The following is a 21,117-nucleotide window of genomic DNA, read 5'->3' as shown; positions in this document are numbered from 1 at the left end:
CATGGGCATCACTGGCTAGTCAAGCATTTCTTGCCCATCCCTAACTGCCCTTGAGAAGGTGGTGGTGAGCTGCCTTCTTGAACCGCTGCAGTCGGTGGGTGATGTGGATACACCCAGAGTGCTGTTAGGGAATTCCAGGGTTTTGATCCAGCAACAGTAAAGGAATGGTAACATACAACACAATATCGCAAATCTGGCTGTCCAAAAACTGGAGTTGTTGGAAAACAGGATATTTCAGGAACATGCCATGCATCAATTTCAATTGAATAAAAAAAAAACTTATCTGGACAATTCAGCTAGGCCAAACTACAAGGGATTATTTCCCAGGCTCAATAATATTAGATCTGAAGGAGAAACATATGGAGGATCCATAAGGCGCCTCAAATTACATGTAACAGTTCAGGATTAGCGTTCAAAACCTTTTGTGATCTCTCAGGAGGAGTTAAGCAGCAGAAAGCTGCAAAAGGAACAAACACCACTGTCCTAGGTGGTAGGACAGGTTAGAGAGATTGTACTTTTGGTTGAGTTGGAAGACACAATTGATTGCGCCAAAATGCATAGGTGCCGCATATTTTTGTAATAATATGCAAACAGAAGTTCTGCTGCAGCATGATTATATCAAACCATGTAACCATGGTTATATTGAATGTCTGTCATCAAGCTCAGTGTTCTGTATATATTGTGCCTCCAGAGAAATAATGGAGCTTACAAAACAGAACAAATGCCATCTCTTGTAGTGTTAACCTGGTCCACCTTCAGAGCAATTGAAGAAGCACACATTTATAAGATATAGGTATCTAGTCTGGAACACAAGGTACTTTTATTGCTGCACTCCCACAACCTCGTACCTTGCTGGTAGATACGGACCAGTGGAAGTCAACATTCCTAAAAATCAGGCAACCAGATTACTTCAGAAAACAACTAGAAACTTATTAGATAAATGTGGCAGACCTGAATTCATATTTTGACAAAGGATCAAGAGACTGCAGGTATCAGATGATGCTTCTTTTTCAGAAGTCACATTAGCAGCTGTAGTTATAGATTCACAGCAGTTACAAGCAAGAGATAACATTCACTTGGGAAACTCCAGGAATTTTTATGGGAGACAGCAAACGTATCTGGCAACAGAGGAAGAATAGGAACAGAAACATCCAAAAGCAGCAGTTAGACTAAGAAAAGGCAAATACACCTGGCTGAGTTATAATGTCAATGTCAAATAAAACTGATCTGATTTACAGAATTCGATTTGCCACAGAGTGCACTAAAAGAGGCATTAAGAGACAGGATATTCTGCAAGAATCCAGACTATAATCTAGATAAAATTTGATATGAAACATAGATATTGTAAATATAAACCAGTAGTTACCTTCAGTTGTGTTAGAAAGTGTTGGCTAATATTTATTTTTGTGTTTGGAGTTCCAAGGATGATTTCAAATCTATGCTGCAGGCCTAGACGATACCTAACTTGACACAATCGTTCATACGCCAGTGCAGCTAGTGAAATGGAGGGAATCCTGAGCAAAACCATGTAACCATGGCTGCTTGGACAGCTTCCTGTAGAATTTGTAAGGCTCTGAATTATCTCTAGTGTTTCCACAGACGAGTAGTTCTTCATCTGTGAGTGGCCTGCAGTTACCATCATGGCTGCTGAGTAATGCTGGATTAAAATGTATGTCCAGATCACAGCACTGTGCATCTTGGGAAACCTTAAGCCAAAAATAAAAATAAATTAAAAAGTTTCTCTTTAAAACAAAATCAACTTTCTCAAAGGGATAACCAACAATAAAATTTAAAGCTACATTTGTCCATAAATTAATTGATTTGGCTCTTACTGAAGCTACATGTAATACTAGTACATACTCATGTAGAATTTCAAAGCTTTCAATTAACTATTGCACAGAGCTGTTCACCACTTAAATCCCAACATTGTTGTACATACACTATTTTTACATTGCTTGTTACAAAAACATTAAAAGGTTATTTTGTGCTACCTGTTGAACTATTTCTTGTTTCATTCATTTTAGAGTCAAGTGAAATGGGATTGGGTTATTGGGAATCAAGTTCCAAATTGATAAAAGGATTTCTGAATCATCTGGAATAAAAGCAGCAAAGTCTCATGCTACCTAATCTGATATGTGCAATTGAAAAAAATCAATTGTGCTCACAAAACGGTTAATTCATATGCAAAAGGGGAAAATCATGATTGATGGTAACTGAAAATCAAAGGCAGAGGACATAAAAGGATAGGAGAGATGGGAAGGATCAGAGGTGACAAAAATAGGAAGGAGAGGAATTAATAGTCAACATGATGCATTGTTTCCCTTTATAACTAAATGGCTCAGGTATGACCTCCTTCCTGTGATGCTTAGGTATGACCATTAGATGGTGCTATAACAGTTTTAAAATAGAACTCTGGATATCATTATTAATAAAAGGACATCTTGTGCATTAATTCTAGTCAGCCAGGCAGTAATGCAAAACCTTTCCTCAATTAAGGTTGAAGCTTCAATAAAGTTTAAACAAAGATCCAACTAAAAGGTGACAAAAGTGGGTGGTAAAAAAAGGACTGGAGGGTGCGACTATAACTGCTTGCAATGGTTTGATTTTGTTCAAGGGTCCTGATGGTAAGTGAAATGCTCTCGTTTTTCTAATCTTATGGAAACAGAGGATGGAGCACACCTGCCAATGTGTGGTGCAAGTGGCAGCTATACTAGGTCATTTTAACCATCAAGTAAAAGCTCATGGTGTGGGCTTAAATTGTCACACCATTTGAAGATGTTTTACTCGAATCCACTTCGATGTTATTGTTCTAATTTATTTTCAAACAATTTTTAATTATGCCTCAATTTTGTCTGTAATTGGCATCAGATTTCTAATGAATAACTGGATGCCACGATTCTCTTCTCAATACTCTTTTTAATACTCACTCCAAAAAAACAAACAAAACATAACATCCTGTTATACCAGCCTTAACGCGACAGCACATACTGAACATTCCAATCTTAGCACGCTTCATCTACCCTTGTGGAGCCCTACTGATAACTCCAATTTGAGCTCTTTTCTGATGAAACATAAGGATCTGATATGTTAACTTTGTTTCTCCACGAATGCTGCCTGCCCTGATGAGTATTTCCAACATTTTCTATTTTTATTGTAAGAGATTTAAGGACAGATGGCCAAAAGCTTGAACAGGTAGGCTTGAAGGAGTGTCTTAAAAAGAGAGAGAGAAGTGGTAAGGTTTACGGAGGGAATCCCAAGGCTTAGGCTACAGGTAGCTAAAAGTACAACCACCAACGGTGGGACAATGAAAATCAGGGAGGTGCAAGAGGCCAGAATTGGAGGAGCACAAAGATCCCAAAGAGCTGTAGGCGTGGAGAAGGATACCTGACTATGCTTCACCTATTCCAGTACATCACAAACTGAACTCTCTAATTTAAGCATGCTCTATCTAGCCCACTGAATCCTAGGTCGTTGCAGCACAGAGGAAAGCCATTTGGCCCATCGTGCCCATGCTGACTCTCCTTAGGAGCAATTCACATACTGCCACTCCCCTGCCCTCTCCCCACATCCCTGCACGTTCCTCGTTTTCAGATATTTTGAAAATGTAGAAAAATTTATGGCATAGGAGGCGGCCACGCTGTTCATTGCTCCTGTGCCAACCAAAAAACAAGCCACCCAGACAAATCCCATTCTCCAGCACTCAGTCCATAGCCCTGGAGGTTGCGGGACTTCAGGTGCATGTCCAGACACCTTTTAAATGAGTTGAAGGGTTCTACCTCTGCCACCCTTTCAGGCAGTGAGTTCCAGACCCCCACCATCCTCTGGGTAAAAACAACTTGCCTTATCTCCCTTCTAATCCTTCTACCAATCACTTTAAATCTGTGCCCCCTAGTCACTGACCTCTTTGCCAAGGGAAATAGCATCCACTCGCTCCAGGTCTCTCACAGTTTTGTACATCTCAATCAAATCTCCCCTCAGCCTCCTCTGTTCCAAGCAGAACAACCTCAGAAAGATCCAATCTTTCCTCATAGCTGCAATTTTCCAGTCTTGGGAATATCCTTGTAAATCTCTTCTGTATCCTCTTTAGTGCAATTACATCCTTTCTATAATGAGATGGCTAGAGTTGTATGCAGTATTCAAGTTGTGCCCAAACTAGTGTTTTATATAGCTCTAGCATAACCTCCCTGTTCTTATATTCTATGCCTTGGCTAATAATGGGAAGTATTCCATATGCAATGTATTCTAGTGCCCCACCACACACTGAACAACAATTTATATAGCATCTTTAATATAGTAAAATGTCCCAAGGCATGAATGTTTATGAGTGCTGAACCACATTGAGCTGCATAAGGAGGTATTTATGACAGATAAAACATCCTTGATCAAACTGTTGGTTAAGGAGAATCTTAAATGAGGATAGGTGGAGAGACAAAGTGATTCAGAGAGGGAATTCCAGAGTTTAGGGTCTAGGTAGGTAAAGGAACAACCACTAATGGTGAACCATTGAAAATCAGGATGCACAAGATACAGAATTGAAGGTTGAGGAGAGTTAGGAGGATTGTAGGGCTGGAGAAAGTTACCTGAGCATGTTCCATATATCCCAGTACTACAGCACCAAAGGAGCCAGTGACGTAGTACTATTGTCACTGGACAAGTAATCCAGGGACCCAGGGCAGTGCTCTGGGGACCTGGGTTTGAATAGCGGATGATGAAATTTGAATTCAATATAAAAAAAATCTGGCATTAAAAGTTTAATAACGACCATGAAACGATTGTTGTAAAAACCCTTTAGGGAAGGAAATCTGCCATGTGATTCCAGACCCATAGCAATGTGGTTGACTCTTAAATGCCCTCTGCAATGGCCTCAGTTCTCAAGGGTAATTAGGGATGGACACTTAAGGGGCTAATTCTGCCACTGCTATTATTATCCATGCAGGAAGCGTGACAAGCAAAGTCATGGGGAGGGGTTTCTTGCAGGCGTTCAGGGTGGCTCTTCAAAGGCACTCTGTGCCTGATCAAGGGTCCTGGGATCGGGAAGGGGAGCCCCATGGAGAGACACCCCACTCCCCTTGCGGCTCCTTTCCCCCCCCATCCTTCCCGTTACCCCACCCTGTAACTCCCACACCACCCCAGCCCCTTCGCTATCACTCACCTGTGGCCTGGGATACAGTGACGATCCTAGGTCTTGAGTGAGTGTCATACTGGCAGCAGCCACCTCCTCCCCAGTGGCATTGCTGTTCCATAGAGCTGCTGGCCTCTAATTGAAAGGCCCGCCGTTGTCCAGTTAGGCGCCTAAGTTGCACTTAATGCCTTCCCTAAAAGAGCCGACGTGGGGCTTTGGCTGGCTCCCCAGCTGGTGGTCGAGACCCATGTCACCTCCATTAAATCCAGCCCATTAAATGCTAGTGTAATTGGGCTGTTTTAGTGTTGCTTCACTTACCTGAAGTCTCAATTGCACTGAAGGTATTGCAGACCTCAGCTCTCTTTTCCCTTACAAATAAGTGAGATAATCACACTGGGCTGATATGACTTCTGGCGTTAAATGTTGTCATGTCGACCTTATTTCTGTGTAAATCACCCACCTTTCTTCTACTGCAGTAACCATCGCTTCAAATGAACCGTCGTATCTCAACAATGGAAGCTTGTGCCCAGAGTAAGTGGAATCAATGAAGTCTGAAAGCCCAAAGTACTTATTGTTTTCCTGGTACAAGTTCACTCCCTAATCAGATGCAAAGAACAGAATAAAAGACTTAGTCAAATACAATATAATCCCCCAAAAATTAAATAAACTCTTAGATCTACAACATAACAACGGATAGAATTTTATACCCCACCCCCCACCCTGCAGGGTGGGGATCCTGCCACCTTCCTGCCTCCACCTGATTAAGACCAAGGTGGGAAGGCTCACGGGCAGCCTTGCTGCCAGGATGCTAACTTAGGCCCTTAAGTGGGCAATTAAAGCCTTCTTAAGGGCCTCAGCACACTGCCGCTGGTTGAACACCAGCGGCGCATGGTCTATCACTTCATGGGAAGCCTGAAAAACAAACCCATGGCAGGTTCCTGGGGCCTCCCTCATTCAAAGGCACTCAGCGTCTGAGCCAGCCCTCTGCCCTTTCTTCTGACCTCCTCCCGCACCCCTAGTCAGCGACCCCTCCCCGGAACCCCTAACCCCGGGTTTCTTGCAAATCCTAAGCCTCTGGTGGGTGCATTACCAGTAGCTACCATCACTCCCAGTGCTGCTGCTTGTAATGGAGAGCTGCCAGCCTCTGATTGACCGACACCTCTCAGGAGGCAGGATTTCTTCCCCGGGGGGTGCTAAATCCTGAGAAAGGTCCACCGCTGGCCATTAAATGAACCTTCCCCAATGGAGTCATCAAGAGTGCAGAGGTCTCCCTGAAGCACAGAGGTGCCTCAGGGAGATTTATTTAAGTTATGGAAATTTGAATGAAGGTGGGGAAAAAAAATTTAAGGACATGTCTCCTCATGTGAAACTGTCACATGAGCTGGGACTTGACCATTGTTTACTTCAAATTTTTTTATTTAACTATAAACCCTTCATAAAGCCTCATTCTGCCCGTGGATGAGGTTTCATGAAAAACGCAAAGGCCGCCTGGGCTCTTCGCCTGCCCCCCACCAACCTTAAGGTTGAATGGGCAGCTCAGTTAATTACTTTTTAAACAGGCCTTAATAGGCCTTTGACAGTTCAGCAGGTGTGCAGCTGACTCGGTTGCGTGCCCGCCGAACTGAATATCTGGATGATGTGCAGTGTCATCAGCACGCCACTAGGCGTCACTTTACGTGTCGGCAAGCTGGCCCCACCCCCCCGCAATCGTAAAACAGTTCTTCAATTTCTATTGAGTGAATGCTAATGAGAAATTAATTGTTGCTAATAATGCAATTATCACTGAAAATCCATGCCAAATCTGATCTATCAGTATCAATAGGTTTTCCAATCCATTTCAGGTAGCAATGATTTATCTGCAATAAATTAATTCCTGAAAACTGTTTTATCTTTAACTTTTTCTTTCAATCTACTATTCCGCACATATCTATATAATACTACAATGGAGTGCATCGCCTAGAAGCCAAGTCAAGAGAGGGTAAAGTTTGAGAGTAAGTGAATGTGATTACCAGCAGAGGTCAGCTCTGAAAAGCATAATCTTTTGCGTGGAAATTCACTGTTCCATTGAAAAAAAGTAAAAATGACATTAAAAGGTTATTTACAGATAATTATCAAGGTATAAATGAAGCTGGACATGGCTTTGTCCACAATTCTCTTCACAATAAGTTCTTGATCTGGGTCAAGCCTTCAAGTGCCCATATTCCCTTTGGGAAAGGAGGGAGAGAATTCACTCAGGCTGGTCACTGAAGAGATACTGCCTAAGGTTTACAGGCAGATTGGATGTTCACCCTTCAGGTTAGGAAATGGGTATGCAGTGTAAGGATCCTGAAAAGTCCAAAAAATTGAATGTAGTAGAGAGGTTAAACTGATCTCTGCACATTCTGGGTTTTTTTTGCAACCAGTTTAGATCACCTGCAATAGGTACTATTTTGCTTCAATTTCTTTAATTTTGAGACTTAACAGCACTTTCCGCTGCTCCAATCAATCGACTACTCATCCTTTGAGTGTGTTTACTGGCTATTCCACTGTATGGGGAACACATAAGCACAGCCATTGTTTCATCTACACTTTTCAAAAGTGCTCAATATAAATCAAAATCCTTGGCTGATTCTGCCCTTTCTGGTCCCAGGTGGTATTTTCTGCCACCTGGCAAATTTAAGAAGGGAAGATTAAATATTTTCTTTTTCCCAATTGTTTTATTATTCCTTCAACCTAAAAATTCTAAGGATCAGCAGGAAGGATGCTAGTTCCTTAATATGCTATCACTCCATTGTAGCAACACTGAAGAGTAGTTAATATTTGGAAGGGCAAACACATCAGTAAAATTTACATTGTTGCAGGACGATGGCCAATGGACCTCATTATAGGGGCTGATGTAGGTCTGCTGTGTTTGAAGAGCGAAGGGGAAGGACGTAACTTGGAGTGTTAACACATTCAGTGCTTCTTTCATTTCTTTGCAGTTTACGATTCGATCAGCCAAGCCCAGAAATGGTTCACTTTGTGGAAAAGCTCCCCCACTAAAGTCAAGACAAAAATACAATAGTGAGAGCTAATGAGATCATTCAGGAAATTCATAAACACAGGCGCAGAAAACTGCCCTCAGAATACAGTAAAGTATCACCCAATACAAACAAATCGCAAGGAAGTTAAGAACAGGGAAAGTAAATGTTGGTTCATTGCTTGAAGTCTAAAGAGTAAAAAGACATCAGAAATAAGTGAAACCACCATAAGTTAAAAGATAATTTAGTGCTGAAGTGTCACATGCATTGTATCTATTTTGACTGTACACCCAATCTGAGAAATCCATTTGTCTTTCATTATAACTAAACCCCAAGCAGTTTGTGGTAACACTACACTGCAGAAAGGTGAACCCTTCTCTTACATGGCTTATTAGCACTGTACTTGCATCAACACATGTCACAATCATCAATCAAGTTCCCCCAGAAATAGAAACCGATTCAAACAGGGAATGTCTGAGTGATCCCTGGCAGCTGAAAGTCTGCACTTTCCCTCCCTTATCCCACCCTCAGGCAATGAAGTCGACAAATGTGAGCAATGTATGATGTGACTTTACTTATTCAAATACCGATGAGCAAGCAAAAAATTTAAAGCAATTACCACACTCCTTAGCACGTGACCAGATCAATTAGCAGCACTTTTATTGTCTGTTCAGCTCAGCCAATACTTTTTTTTAACTATTTTTCCACTGTAGGGCTAATGCCTAACTACTACACTGGCTTGGGCACTTGAGGATTTTGAAACTGCTTAGTGAGTACTTGAAAAAAATTGTTTTTCTAACTCTTCAACACATCATACTAAAATAAAGATGCCACTGTATTGCTGTTACAACATGTCAACCCACAAGCAATGACAACCTGAAAAACTGATAGATCTGATGAAAGAAATATCACAGCAATTTTGACTATAGCCAGACCTGTCTTTGTGTATTCTTCCCAGAAAGCTGATTTTAGCCCTTCTCAACTGTTTATTTCACTATTTTCGCTATTTTAAAAAGACACTCTCATTGATACAAACCCATTTACTACATTTAAATTCCTTCAATCTTAATTCCTTATCCATTCAGCCTTAACTTCTTAATCTCTTATAATAAAAAGTATTCATTGTCCCACTTCAAAGACTTAATAAGCACTTAGCGCTGTCGATCAAACTGTGAACAAACAGACACCCCACTGTGACAATGATAGATTGTAAAATCAGTCATGCAGCTCTAATCCTATAATTATAACCCTCAGGCTTATGTCAACACAGCATCAAATAGCATGCACTGATTTTTTTCAACACTGCACGGAGTTTTTTTCAAATATGCAAAGGGCAGGAGTTTTAAACGCCTTAAGCTTGACAGCTCCCTTGGCAGTTCCAATGAGCTTGACAGTTTCAACGAGCTTACCCACTATTTACACACATTCACAGGGAGAATTTTTCCTATGGCGGGTGGGCTGGGCAGGAGTGGCCACGGAGCCAATTGCCGCTCGCGATTGGCTGCACACCGCCATTTTACACGTCTTTTAGCAATCTCAAATTGACCTCTCTCAAAGGGCACCTTATCTCTCCCAAAGGGCATCTCAACTCTCCCAAAGGTGCCCAGGACCATATCCAAAAGGGTACCTTACCTCTCCAAAAGAATACCCAAACTCTCCGAAGAATTGCACTAACTTTAGATTTTCTGATGTTAAGTCTAAAGTGCACAAGTTGAAACTCTGACATCCCACTAGCAAAAATTGGATCTGATTGAAGGCAGCTGCACTTTAACATGTGCAGTTGACTCCGTGAACCACGGATGTGTAATGTGCAAACCACCCCCATCCCCTCTCCTCCTGCAAAAATGGTGAGGGCCAGGTTTGGGGCAGGACTTCCCGATTCGGGCCTCCAGTATATTTTGGCTAAGACAACGACCCTCTGCGTCTGTGATCAGAGACAGGAGGGTGTGACTGCGAGCGAGGTAGGTATGGGAATCCAGAAAGATTGCATTGGAAGAACATAAGCCCTTACACTTGTCCAACAGTTACAAGGTTCTTACAACTAATGTGGACCAGTGCAGAGGGGGAAGAGAAAAATGATCACAGCACCATCATACAGAAAGCCATCCGAGAGGGGGATGTAAAAAGGGATGTATTTATAGTAGGGGACAGTATAATTAGGGGAACAGATACTGTTCTCTGCAGCCATAAGTATGAGTCCCAAAGGCTGTGTTGCCTGTCTGATGCCAGGGTTAAGGACAGAGTGGGAAGGTCAGAAACCAGTTCTTGTGGTCCACATGGATGCCAAGAACTTGGGAAGGACTGAAAAAGAGGCTCTGCTGAAGGAGAGTGAACAGCTAGGGGCTAAATTAAAAAGAAGAACTACAAAGGTAATAATCTCTGGTCTACAATCTGAGCCCACAAGCAGATTTGCGTAAGGTAAATAACATCAGAGTTGAATGTGTGGTTCAAAGATTGGTGTGGAAGAAGTGGGTTTCAGTTCATGAGGCACTGGCACCAGTACTGGGGAAAGAGGGAGTTGTTCCATTGGAACAGGCTTCACTTGAACCATGCTGAGACCACTGCCCTGTGAATTGAATAACTGGGGCTGTAGAGAGCGCTTTAAATGAAATATTGGGGAGAGGGTTCACATGAGAAGAGTTTTGGAAACTTAAAGAGAAAGGACAAGGCAATGGTGCAGTGTAACGATACAAGTAATGATCACAGGAAGGGACAGTACACACAAACATAAGAGTGCACCAGCAAATAGGGTTAGAGTAAGGAAAAATAGTAAAAGAACAGAATTAAAGACTCTTTATCAGAATGCATGCAGTATTAGCAATAAGGTAGATGAATTGATAGCACAAATAGAAATAAATCAGTATGATATAGCCATTGCAGGGATGCGATTGCAAGGTGACTAAGGCTGGGGACTGAACATTCAAGGGTATTTGACATTTCTAAAGGACAGGGAAGTAAGGAAAAGGAGGTGGGGTAGTTCTGTTAATGAAGAATGCGATCAGTACAGTAATGTGAAATTACCTTGACTATGAAGATCAAGATGTAGAATCAGTTTGGGTGGAGGTAAGAAATATCAAAGGAAAATCATTGGTAGGAGTAGTTTATAGGCTTCCTAACAGTAGAAATAATGGGGGCTTTCAAGAAAGGAACTGCAATAATCATGGGTGACTTTAAACTTCACATGGATTGTAATTAAATTTGCTGATGATACAAAGATGGGTAGAAAAGCAAGTTGTGAAGAGGACAAATGGCAGGATCTTCTGATCCCTCCCACCGGCGGGATCTTCTGGTCCTGGCGAAGTGAATGGAAGTTTGAATGGCTTTCTCCACCTGCCATGGGGAAAATTCACCATGGGGGGCGGGGGGGCGGTGCACAGAAAATTCCGGCCAAAGAGTCTGCAAAGAATATACATAGGTTAAGTGTATGGGCAAAAATTTGGCCGATGGAGTACAATGTGGGAAAATGTGAGGTTGTTGACTTTGGCAGGAAGCACGGAAAAGCAAAATATTATTTAAATGGAGAGAGACTGCAGAATGCTGCAGTACAGAAGGATCTGGGTGTCCTTGTACATGAATCACATAACACCTGCATGCAATTCAGCAAGTAATTAGGAAGAGAAATGGAATGTTGGCCTTTATTGCAAGGAGGATGGAGTATAAAAGTAGGGAAGTCTTGCTACAACTATATAGGGCTTTGATAAGACGACACTTAGGGCACTGCCTGCAGTTAGTTTTGGTCTCCCTTATTTAAGAAAGAATATACTTGCATTGGAGGCAGTTCAGAGGAGATTCACTAGGCTCATTCCTGAGATGAAGGGGTTGTCTCATGAGGAAAGGGTGAGTAGTTTGAACTCATTGTAGTTTAGAAGAATAAGAGACAACCTTATTGAAAACTAAATGATTCTAAGGTAGCTTGACAGGGTAGATGCTGAGAGGATGTTGCACCCTCATGAGGGAATCTAGAACAGGGGGGCATAGTTACAGAATAAGGATCTTCCATTTAAGATGGGGATGAGAAGGAAATTTTTCTCTCAGAGGATCATTAATCTTCAGAATTCCCTACCCCAGAGAGCAGCGGAGAGCGAGTCATGGAATAGTTAGATAGATTATTGATCTATAATGTAGTCAAGTGTTATAGGGGCAGGCAGGAAAGTGGAGTTCAGGCCATGATTAAATCGACCATGATTTTGCTAAATGGCGGAGCAGGCTCAAGGGGCTGAATGGCCTACTCCTGTTCCTAATTGTTATGTTCTAGGATGTCAATGGGGCCTGACTGCAATTTTAAGCCAATCCCTACACAAGGACTTCCCTACCAGGCCAACCATGGCACCGAGCAAAGAGAGAGGCAGAAAATTAAGCAATATTCAAACTTTTGTTTCTTTGTGGGGCAATAAGGCACAGGCTCCTCCAGACCCCACAAGGAAGCCTCAGGCCTCCCTTGCAGCTGGCTTTCTTCTTCCTCCCTGACCACAATGCTCTTCCAACGCCTTTCCTAAATACTCTCATATTACTTTGGGTCCCAGCATGTGGCTTACCACTGTCCAAAATGCCGATCCCACCTGGCTTCCTGTTGGGCTTGGTCAAGAGACTAATGTGTGCCCTTGAGTTATTATCTCATTTGCCTTTTCTTTTTGGCCACCAACTACATGACTCCTGCTGGAAATGAAAATCAGGGCTTAGCTGTCTCAGATCGAAAATGCTTTTCATCTGGGATGTCCTGTGGTACAGCAGCAAACCATGCAATTTCATCTTTGATGAGGAAGGTTGTTCAGGCGTATTGTTAGCACAGTCAATAAGGGTTCTGCGTTATTCTTCCCTGATCATGCTACACATGGACTGCACTGGGAACAAGAGGAAAACGCTCCAAAATCCTTGATATATAGCCTTCAGCTTAATTAGTATGAAATGCAAATATATCAAAGAATACATTTTTTTTAAAATACATCCTCAATAGTTTAGTCCATTTAATGAAGAATGTTAAGTATTGTTTCTTCTATTCACATATCTGTTGAGTTAAATGCTCTCCCTACTGCTTCATAGAGTCTGATACTATGGATTTGAAATTCAAACTGTCCTCAACTTCAGCCCTAACAAGTGGCTTCATAGAGGCATGCCCGGGTATTAATTAGAAAATATTAGCAACTTTAAAATTCTGCATTGGCTGAATGCACCTCAGTACCAGCTGAATCTTAATGCCTTCAAATTAGCATCCCAAACATAGCAAAGTGTCGACCTTCATAGCTCCCCTAACATTAGTCCCCGAACTAGAATTTTTAAAATTCTTTCACAGGATGTGGGCATCACTGGCTAGGACAGCATTTATTGCCCATCCCTAATTGCCATTTAGAAGATGGTGGTGAGTTGCCTTCTTGAAAAACTGCAGTCCATGTGGTGTAGGCACACCCACTGTGCTGTTAGGGAGGGAGTTCCAGGATTTTGACCCAGCGGCAGTGAAGGAACGAAGTTATATTTCCTAGTCAGGATGGTGAGTTACTTGGAGGGGAACTTCCAGCTGGTGGTGTTCCTATCTGTCTGTTGCCCTAGTCTTCTAGGTGGTAATGGTTGTGAGTTTGGAAGTTGCTGTCTTGGAGGCTTGGTGATTTCCTGCAGTGCATCTTGAAGATGGTACACACTGCTGCTATGTGCATCGGTGTTGGAGGGAGTGAAGATTTGTGGATGGGTGCAAGTCAAGCAGGCTGCTTTATCCTGGGTGGTGTCAAGCTTCTTGAGTGTTGCTGGAGCTGCACTCACCTAGGCAATTGGAGAGTATTCCATCACACTCCTGACTTGTGCCTTGCAGATGGTGGACAAGCTTTGGGGAGTCAGGATGTGAGTTACTCGCCACAGGATTCCTAGCATCTGACCTCGTCTTGTAGCCACAGTATTTCTATGGCTAGTCCAGCTCAATTACTGGTCAATGGTAACTCCCAGGATGTTGATAGTGGGTGATTCAGCATTAGTAATGACATTGAATGTTAAAGGGTGGTGATTAGATTCTCTCTTGTTGGAGAAGTTATTGCCTGGCACTTGTTTGGCATGAAAGTTGCATACCACTTGTCAGCGCAAGCCTGAATATTGTCCAGGTCTTGCTGCACTTGGACATGGGCTGCTTCAGTATCAGGAGAGTTACAATTGGTGCTGAGCATTGTACAATCATCAGCGAACATTCCCATTTCTAACCTTATAATGGAAGAAAGGTCACTGATGAAGCAGCTGAAGATAGTTGGGCCTGGGATACTACCCTGAAGAACTCATAAGAACATGAGAAATGGGAACAGTAGTAGGCCATTCAGCCCCTCAAGCCTGCTCTGCCATTCAATAAGATCATGGCTGACATGCCCCAGGCCTCAACTCCGCTTTCATGCCAGCTCCTCTTAGCCCTTAACTCCCCAATATTTCAAAAATCTATCTACCTGTTCTTTAAATACTTTCAGTGATCTAGCCTGCACAACTCTCTGGGGTAGAGAATTCTAGACATTCACTACCCTCAGAGAAGAAATTCCTTCACATCTCAATTTTTAATGAGTGTCCTCTTATTCTCTGTAACAATGTCCCCTGCACTAGTGGAAACATCTTCTCAACACCTACCCTGTCAAGACCCTTCAGGATCTTGTATGTTTCAATAAGATTACCCCTCATTCTTCTAAACTCTAATGAATAAAGGCCTAACCTGTTTAGTCGTTCTTGATAATTCAAACCCCTTCATCCCAGGAATCAGCCTAGTGAATCTCTTTTGAACTGCCTCCAATGCAGTATACCCTTTCTTAAATACGGGGGCCAAAACTGTTCACAGTACTCCAGGTGCAGCCTCACCTAAGCCCTGTACAATTGTAACAAGGCTTCGCTATTTTTAAACTCCAACCCCCTAGCAACACTGGTCAAAATTCAATTTGCCTTCTTAATTGCTTGCTGCACCTGCATGCTAACTTTTTATGTTTCATGCACAAGAACACCCAGATCCCTCTGTGTTGCACTTTTTTGGAGTCTCTCCCCATTTAAATAATATTCTGCCTTTTGGTTCTTCCTACCAAAGTGCATGATCTCTCACTTTCTTAAATTAAACTCCATCTGTCATGCTTTTGCCCAATCAATCAACCTGTCTATATCCCCTTGCAGATTCCTTATGTCCTCATCACAACATGCCCTCCCACCTATTTTTATATCATCAGCAAATTTAGATAAATTACATTCTGCCCTCCCCCCCAAGTCTTTAATATAGCTAGTAAATAATCAAGGCCCTAGGACTGATCCTTTTGGCACTCCGCTAGTTACGTCTTCCCAACCTGTAAAGGACCCATTAATCCTGACTCTCTGTCTTCTGTGTGTTAACCAATCCTCAATCTACGGTAATACATTACCCCTAATACCATGAGCTCCTATCTTGTGCAATAACCTTTTATATGGCACCTTTTCGAATGCCTTCTGGAAAACCAAATATACCACATCTACCAGTTCCCCTTTATCAACTCTGCTTACTATATCTTCAAAGAACTATAGTAAATTTGTCAAACGTGATTTCCCTTTCACAAAACCATGTTGACTCTGACTGAATTCAGCTTTGCTAAATGTCCTATTTCTTCCTAAACAATATACTCTGGCATTTTCCCAATGACAAATGTTAGGCTGACAGGCCTATATGTTCCTGCTTTGTGTCTCCCTCCCTTTTTGAACAGGAATGTCATGTTAGTGGTTTTCCTATCTGCTGGGACCCTCCTGGAATCCATTGATGTCCTGGAACTGAGATGACAGACTCCCAACAACCACAACCATCTTCCTTTGTGCTAGGTTTGACTCCAACCAGTGGTGAGTTTTTCCCAAATTCCCATTGACTCCAGTTTTGCTAGGGCTCCTTGATGCCACACTTAGTCAAATGCTGCCTTGATGTCAAGGGCAGTTACTCTCACTTCCTGTTGCATTTACACAGGACTGCTACAGCATTAAAGCTAAATTTGTGTATATTGGTAGGAGGCATTTGTATCGTGAGTAATCAAAGCTGGGGAATACAGCAGACTGTAATCATTTGGATATGTTGGCTAATCATAGTTAAAGAAGGATTTATAATATTTATATGGAAATACTTCAATTGCTGTAAAGGTGGCAGTACATTTATTTGCACACAAAATATTTTAAAAATTGATGAAGTAGCAGAGAAAGTTGACAAAGGGAATGCAGTTGATATCTATATGGATTTTAAGAAAGCATTTGACAAGATAACACACAGGGCAGAATTGGCCCAGATTTATGCTAAGTGCAGTAGTGGGCAGGAAAAAGAACGTTTTTCCTGCCGGCCGCAATGGCGGCTTTTCACTCTGTTCAATCATTCCAATCGGCCTCATTTGTCATGCATTCCCGCTGTTTCAATGTGGGCGACTGCAATTTGCCCGCCACGCCATCACCTCACCACTTCATCGTGCCAGGCGCCACATTGAAAGTGCAGTCGCACACACACCTCTCAGTGCTTCCAGCCAAGGACTGCTGAAAAGAAGACATGGCTCCAAAAGACAAGAAGGCTGCCCCCAGCCCCGGTTTAGCGGCGTGTCACTCGAACACCTTTTGGACGCCCGCCGTAATGTCCTCTACCCCCATTCTGCCGCAGGAGGGCAGCAACATTACCACTCTGACTTGGTAGGTGATGTCGGTGGTGATCAGTGCCAACACTGCACAGAAGAGGTTGGCCATCCAATGCAGATAGAGGATGAATGATCTCATCCATGCCGCCAGGGTAAGGAAACCATCTCATCTCTCGAAACTCCACACTCACAAGGACATTACACATTCACAGTCATCTCACTCACTGACAGCTTAAACGACATCACCACCCACTCACTCATACACAACCTCACATCTCCATCTGGCATCATCTCCTCTGGAGACTGCCACCTCAGCCCTCACCATCTTGAGGCCACTTGCACAGATCAACTTGTGGCCCCACACACATACTGGGTTAACCCTTTCCCCAGTACAGCCTTCTCCCTGGAGCCTCTTCCCTTGCCTGAGGTCACTTCTCCCCCTTCCCCAAGCAAGCCCTAGCCCTGCAGCCATTGAAAAGCCAACCCTGCTTTATGACTGGTCTGGTAGGCAGAGATCTGCCTGTGAGCCCCTCCTAAAAGTGATGTGGTTCTGCCTGTGAAGCCTGGTGCTGATGACTGCGAGTGCTGCCTGAAGTCAGGTAGGCACACAAACTTTGAAGTACCGAGCGAAATGCAGCTCGCCAGGTGCATGTTCTTTACAGACAGTTGTGAAACAGTGGGTGGATAATCCAGCGAAGGGGGATGATTCTGGCAGGCTGGGCTTACATTGATATACAGATGTATTACAATGAGATTTCTGACATCCGACGGCAGGAAACGTGGCCTGCCATCAACGGGCTGAGCGGACAATTGCAAACTGGTTTCAAGACGTCATGAACCCATTTTTGGACTTCTCACCATATTGCCCGCTCACACCGTCAAACACGCCAGCGGGCATGGAAAATTCCACCCAAAGTTGTTTAACAAAATGTCAAGGTTCCTGAAATAGGAGGATCAGTGTCAGCTTGACTTAAAAATTAGCTTAGGAACAAAGAAACAAAGTATTGGTAAATGGTTGTTTTTCAGACAGGAAGATGGTCAATTGTGGTTTCCCCAAGAGTCAGTGCCAGGTCCACTGCTTTTTGATGTATGATATTGGAATACAGAGTAAAATTTGCTGGTGATACTAAATGTGGAGGTTTGACAAACAGTGAGGATGATACCAATCACCTGCAACAGGATATAGATATAGACCAACCAATCACCTGCAACAGGATATAGATATAGACCAGCAGAATGGGCAGACAACTGGCAGATGGAACTGAACATAGAGAGGGGTCAGCGGTGCATTTTGGCAGAAGGGATAGAGAGTGGCAATATATACTTACTGGCACAGTTCTATAGAGTCTGCGAGGACAGAGGGACTGTTCGTGTGCATAGATCTTTGAGCAAGTGGTTAGCAAAGGGTATGGGATCTTCAGCTTCATGAATAGAGGCATTGAGTACAAAAGCAGGGAAGGTCCACTGAACATCTACAAAGCTCTGATTAGGCTACAACTAGAGTACTGCATCCAATTTAGGTCACCACAGTTGAGGAAACATGTAGAGGTCCTTGAGAGAATGCAGAGCTTTCAGAATGGTTCCAGGAATAAGGGATTTTAGATAGGTTAGACTGGAGAAGTTGGGGTAGTTCTCCTTGGAGCCAAGGCAATTGACGAGAGATTTGACAGAGGTCTACAAGATTATGACAAATTTAGATAAGGTAGGGTGGCTGGTTAGCTCAGTTGGCTAGCCTGTAGATCAGAATAACACTAACAGCACAGGATTTGATCCCCATTCTGACTGGGGTAGACTTGGGCCTGCCTCCTCGCCCTGCCCTGTGGTAAAATCATAACATAAGCCGTGGTTTGGCAACCTTCAAAATCGAGGATGCTTCTTTGAAGAAGATAAGGTTGACAAATCAAAGCTGTTCCCGGCACGAGGACCAAGGCACACAGATTTAAGGTTTTGGGCGACAAAATACAGGTGGGATGCAAGGAAGAACTTCTTTATGCAGTGAACGGTAATGACCTGGAATGCATAGATGACAAAAGGTGATGAAAGTGGAGGCTATCAATGATTTCAAGAAGAAATTAGATGGGCGTTTGAGGAAAATAAACTTGCGGAGCTATGGGGATAAAGGGGGGAATGCAACTGACTGAGTTACAGAGAGCAGACATGGACTCAATTAGTCAGATGACCTCTTGCTATAATGATTCTATGACTTCAGCCATGACTGCCAACTCCAGAAGAGGAAAGGATCCCATGGCTTGTTTAAAAACCAGAAGGAAGATGTTGTCGGCTTTGATTCACTGGTAGCATTCTCACTTGTGTGTCAGCCACTCCAGAGGCTTCATTCAGAGGGAGTGCTGAAGTACAGCCTTCAGGGTGAGATGCTAAACTAAGGGGCACTTCCCTCTCAAGCAGATGTAAAAGATCCCACAACACTATTCAAAGATGATCAGGAGAGTATTCCTGATGGCTTAGCCAATAGTTATCCCTCAAACATCATCACAAAAAGAAAATCTATTCATTTAACTAACTTCTGCATGAAGGACCTCTGGCTTTAAAAGTACTTAAATGGCTGTGAAGACTTTTGGTATGTGCCAAGGCCAAGAAAGATGCTATATAAATGCAAGTTATTTCTTGCTCCTCTCAGTATCCTGGTGGACATTCCATCAAACCAACACCCATCAAAACATGATCACAGGTCATTCATCTCAATGCTGCAGGAGAAATTTTCATTTGTACAAATAAATTGCCACTTTTTTCTACATAACAAAAGTCGCTGTGATGAACAATGTGTGAAGCATTCTAAGTTATTTCTCCCAGACAAAGATCATGTTTTCTTCTGGGTACTAATGGAGCATGTTATTTTTCTTTTACTTGCAGTTCCAAAGTTGCTTCTGGGATTAGGCTGGTGTAATGCATATTAACACTGATTCTAGACTAATAATATTCTTGCTTATTAAAGTCTTGCTTCTCCCTGATTTCCTCGAGCTTAACTGGGGAGGGGCAGTGCCATTCACGCTGCAATAGACAGTGGATGCCACAACAGCCAAACTACCCTTGACAATGTCACTGGTATAACAGAAATTATATTCTGTTGTTGAGCAGAAAAAAAGAAACATATCGCTCCATTTTGAACAATGGTATGTAAATTTCCCAAACCAACTTTTAACTTAAAAATATAAAATCATGAAAATAGGACTACATTTCAAATTCTAGATATGGTGCAGAGACATATTTAATCCTGCAGATGAATCATAGGATTTATCCAACCTCTGGTTCATAAACATTAAAGAATAGAAAAGATTTCAGAGTTTCACCTGGTCAAATCCCAGTGTGCATGGTCATGGATCAGTATGAACAGTGTGTAAGGGTTCTTTAATGCTTTTTGCTGAAAGGCTTCAAATTTGCTCTGAGTTTCTGCAGTAAGCTTCATTACATACTGTTCTGCGCACTGATTTGCAGTAGATTCTGCCTCCAATCCAAGTTCTACCAAGATCCCTGCAAAAAAAACAGGCAAAACCTGGAGTTTACACTTGGCTAAATCCCAACACACTGTTTTAATTACAAAGGCTCCTTTGGGTGCTAAAAGGTATTCTAGGCAAGCGTAATTGTCAACGATTAGCCTCTAATAATACGCTATTGAACTGCTGGTGTGGTTTTTTCAAACAAAAAATTGTTACAAGTCAGGTGCAATGTCTTGATTGCTGGAAAGATCTAGATGATAACACAGGTATTGAGATTTTCATGAAGTTCCAGATATCCACCACCAGTAATAAACACAAACCCTCTCTAATGCATCTCTTCCGGCATTGAGAAGCCTTATGATGCGCAACTGACTTGTCTCCATATGGAGATGTATCAGTAATAGCTGATGAAAGAAACTATGCTATAGATAGTTAATAATGGAACACAGTCCTTTGCTAGTGGAAATGTATAAACATTTGATAAGAGTTATAAGCTTTTTATTGAATATATACTATTTTAGTATTCTTAAAATGTTATCATTAATTAATCTTAACACATAAAATAGTTATCACATATATGTTCATTTGTCTGCTTTCAGTGTTTAGAATTAGCTTTCTTTAGTCATACTGGAGACAATTTTGCTCATGACAAGGAGCTTTACCTGCTACAAAAACAAACCTGCAATTTGGGTGTGGAGGTCACTTAGGCCCACAAGCAGTATCATCCAATCATTTTAATGGATGGAAACCCTTGGGGAGTCAGTTAACCTTCTAACCTATATACCCACGTGTGTTTTTAGAACTAAGCTTTGTGTCAGGAGTATTCATATAAATTTACCTTAACAAACAGATGTAAACACATTGTGTGGCATATGTTGTACCCAACAACTTTACAATAACAGCTTCAAGGAGGACCTATGAGCCACGTGTAGTTCTTTAGTGCACTTTGATGAAAAACAGGGATCCTTTTG

General features: G+C 42.3%; 1 protein-coding gene across 1 annotated transcript in view; it reads right to left on the bottom strand.

Annotated features, from left to right (window-relative positions):
* The window catches only part of greb1 (growth regulating estrogen receptor binding 1), a 342,458-nt gene that overhangs the window by 85,811 nt on the left and 235,530 nt on the right, over positions 1–21,117 (bottom strand). Inside the window, exons 19-22 of the mRNA XM_041187420.1 lie at positions 20,000–20,180; positions 7,953–8,139; positions 5,583–5,719; positions 1,367–1,706 (exon numbers count right to left, since the gene is read on the bottom strand). Of these exons, the coding sequence (XP_041043354.1) occupies positions 1,367–1,706; positions 5,583–5,719; positions 7,953–8,139; positions 20,000–20,180 (845 nt within the window). The remainder of the gene's footprint in view (positions 1–1,366; positions 1,707–5,582; positions 5,720–7,952; positions 8,140–19,999; positions 20,181–21,117) is intronic.

This window comes from Carcharodon carcharias, chromosome 5 (genome assembly GCF_017639515.1).
Source record: "Carcharodon carcharias isolate sCarCar2 chromosome 5, sCarCar2.pri, whole genome shotgun sequence".
NCBI classification, from domain to species: domain Eukaryota; kingdom Metazoa; phylum Chordata; class Chondrichthyes; order Lamniformes; family Lamnidae; genus Carcharodon; species Carcharodon carcharias.
This window is presented reverse-complemented; position numbering and strand designations above follow the sequence as displayed.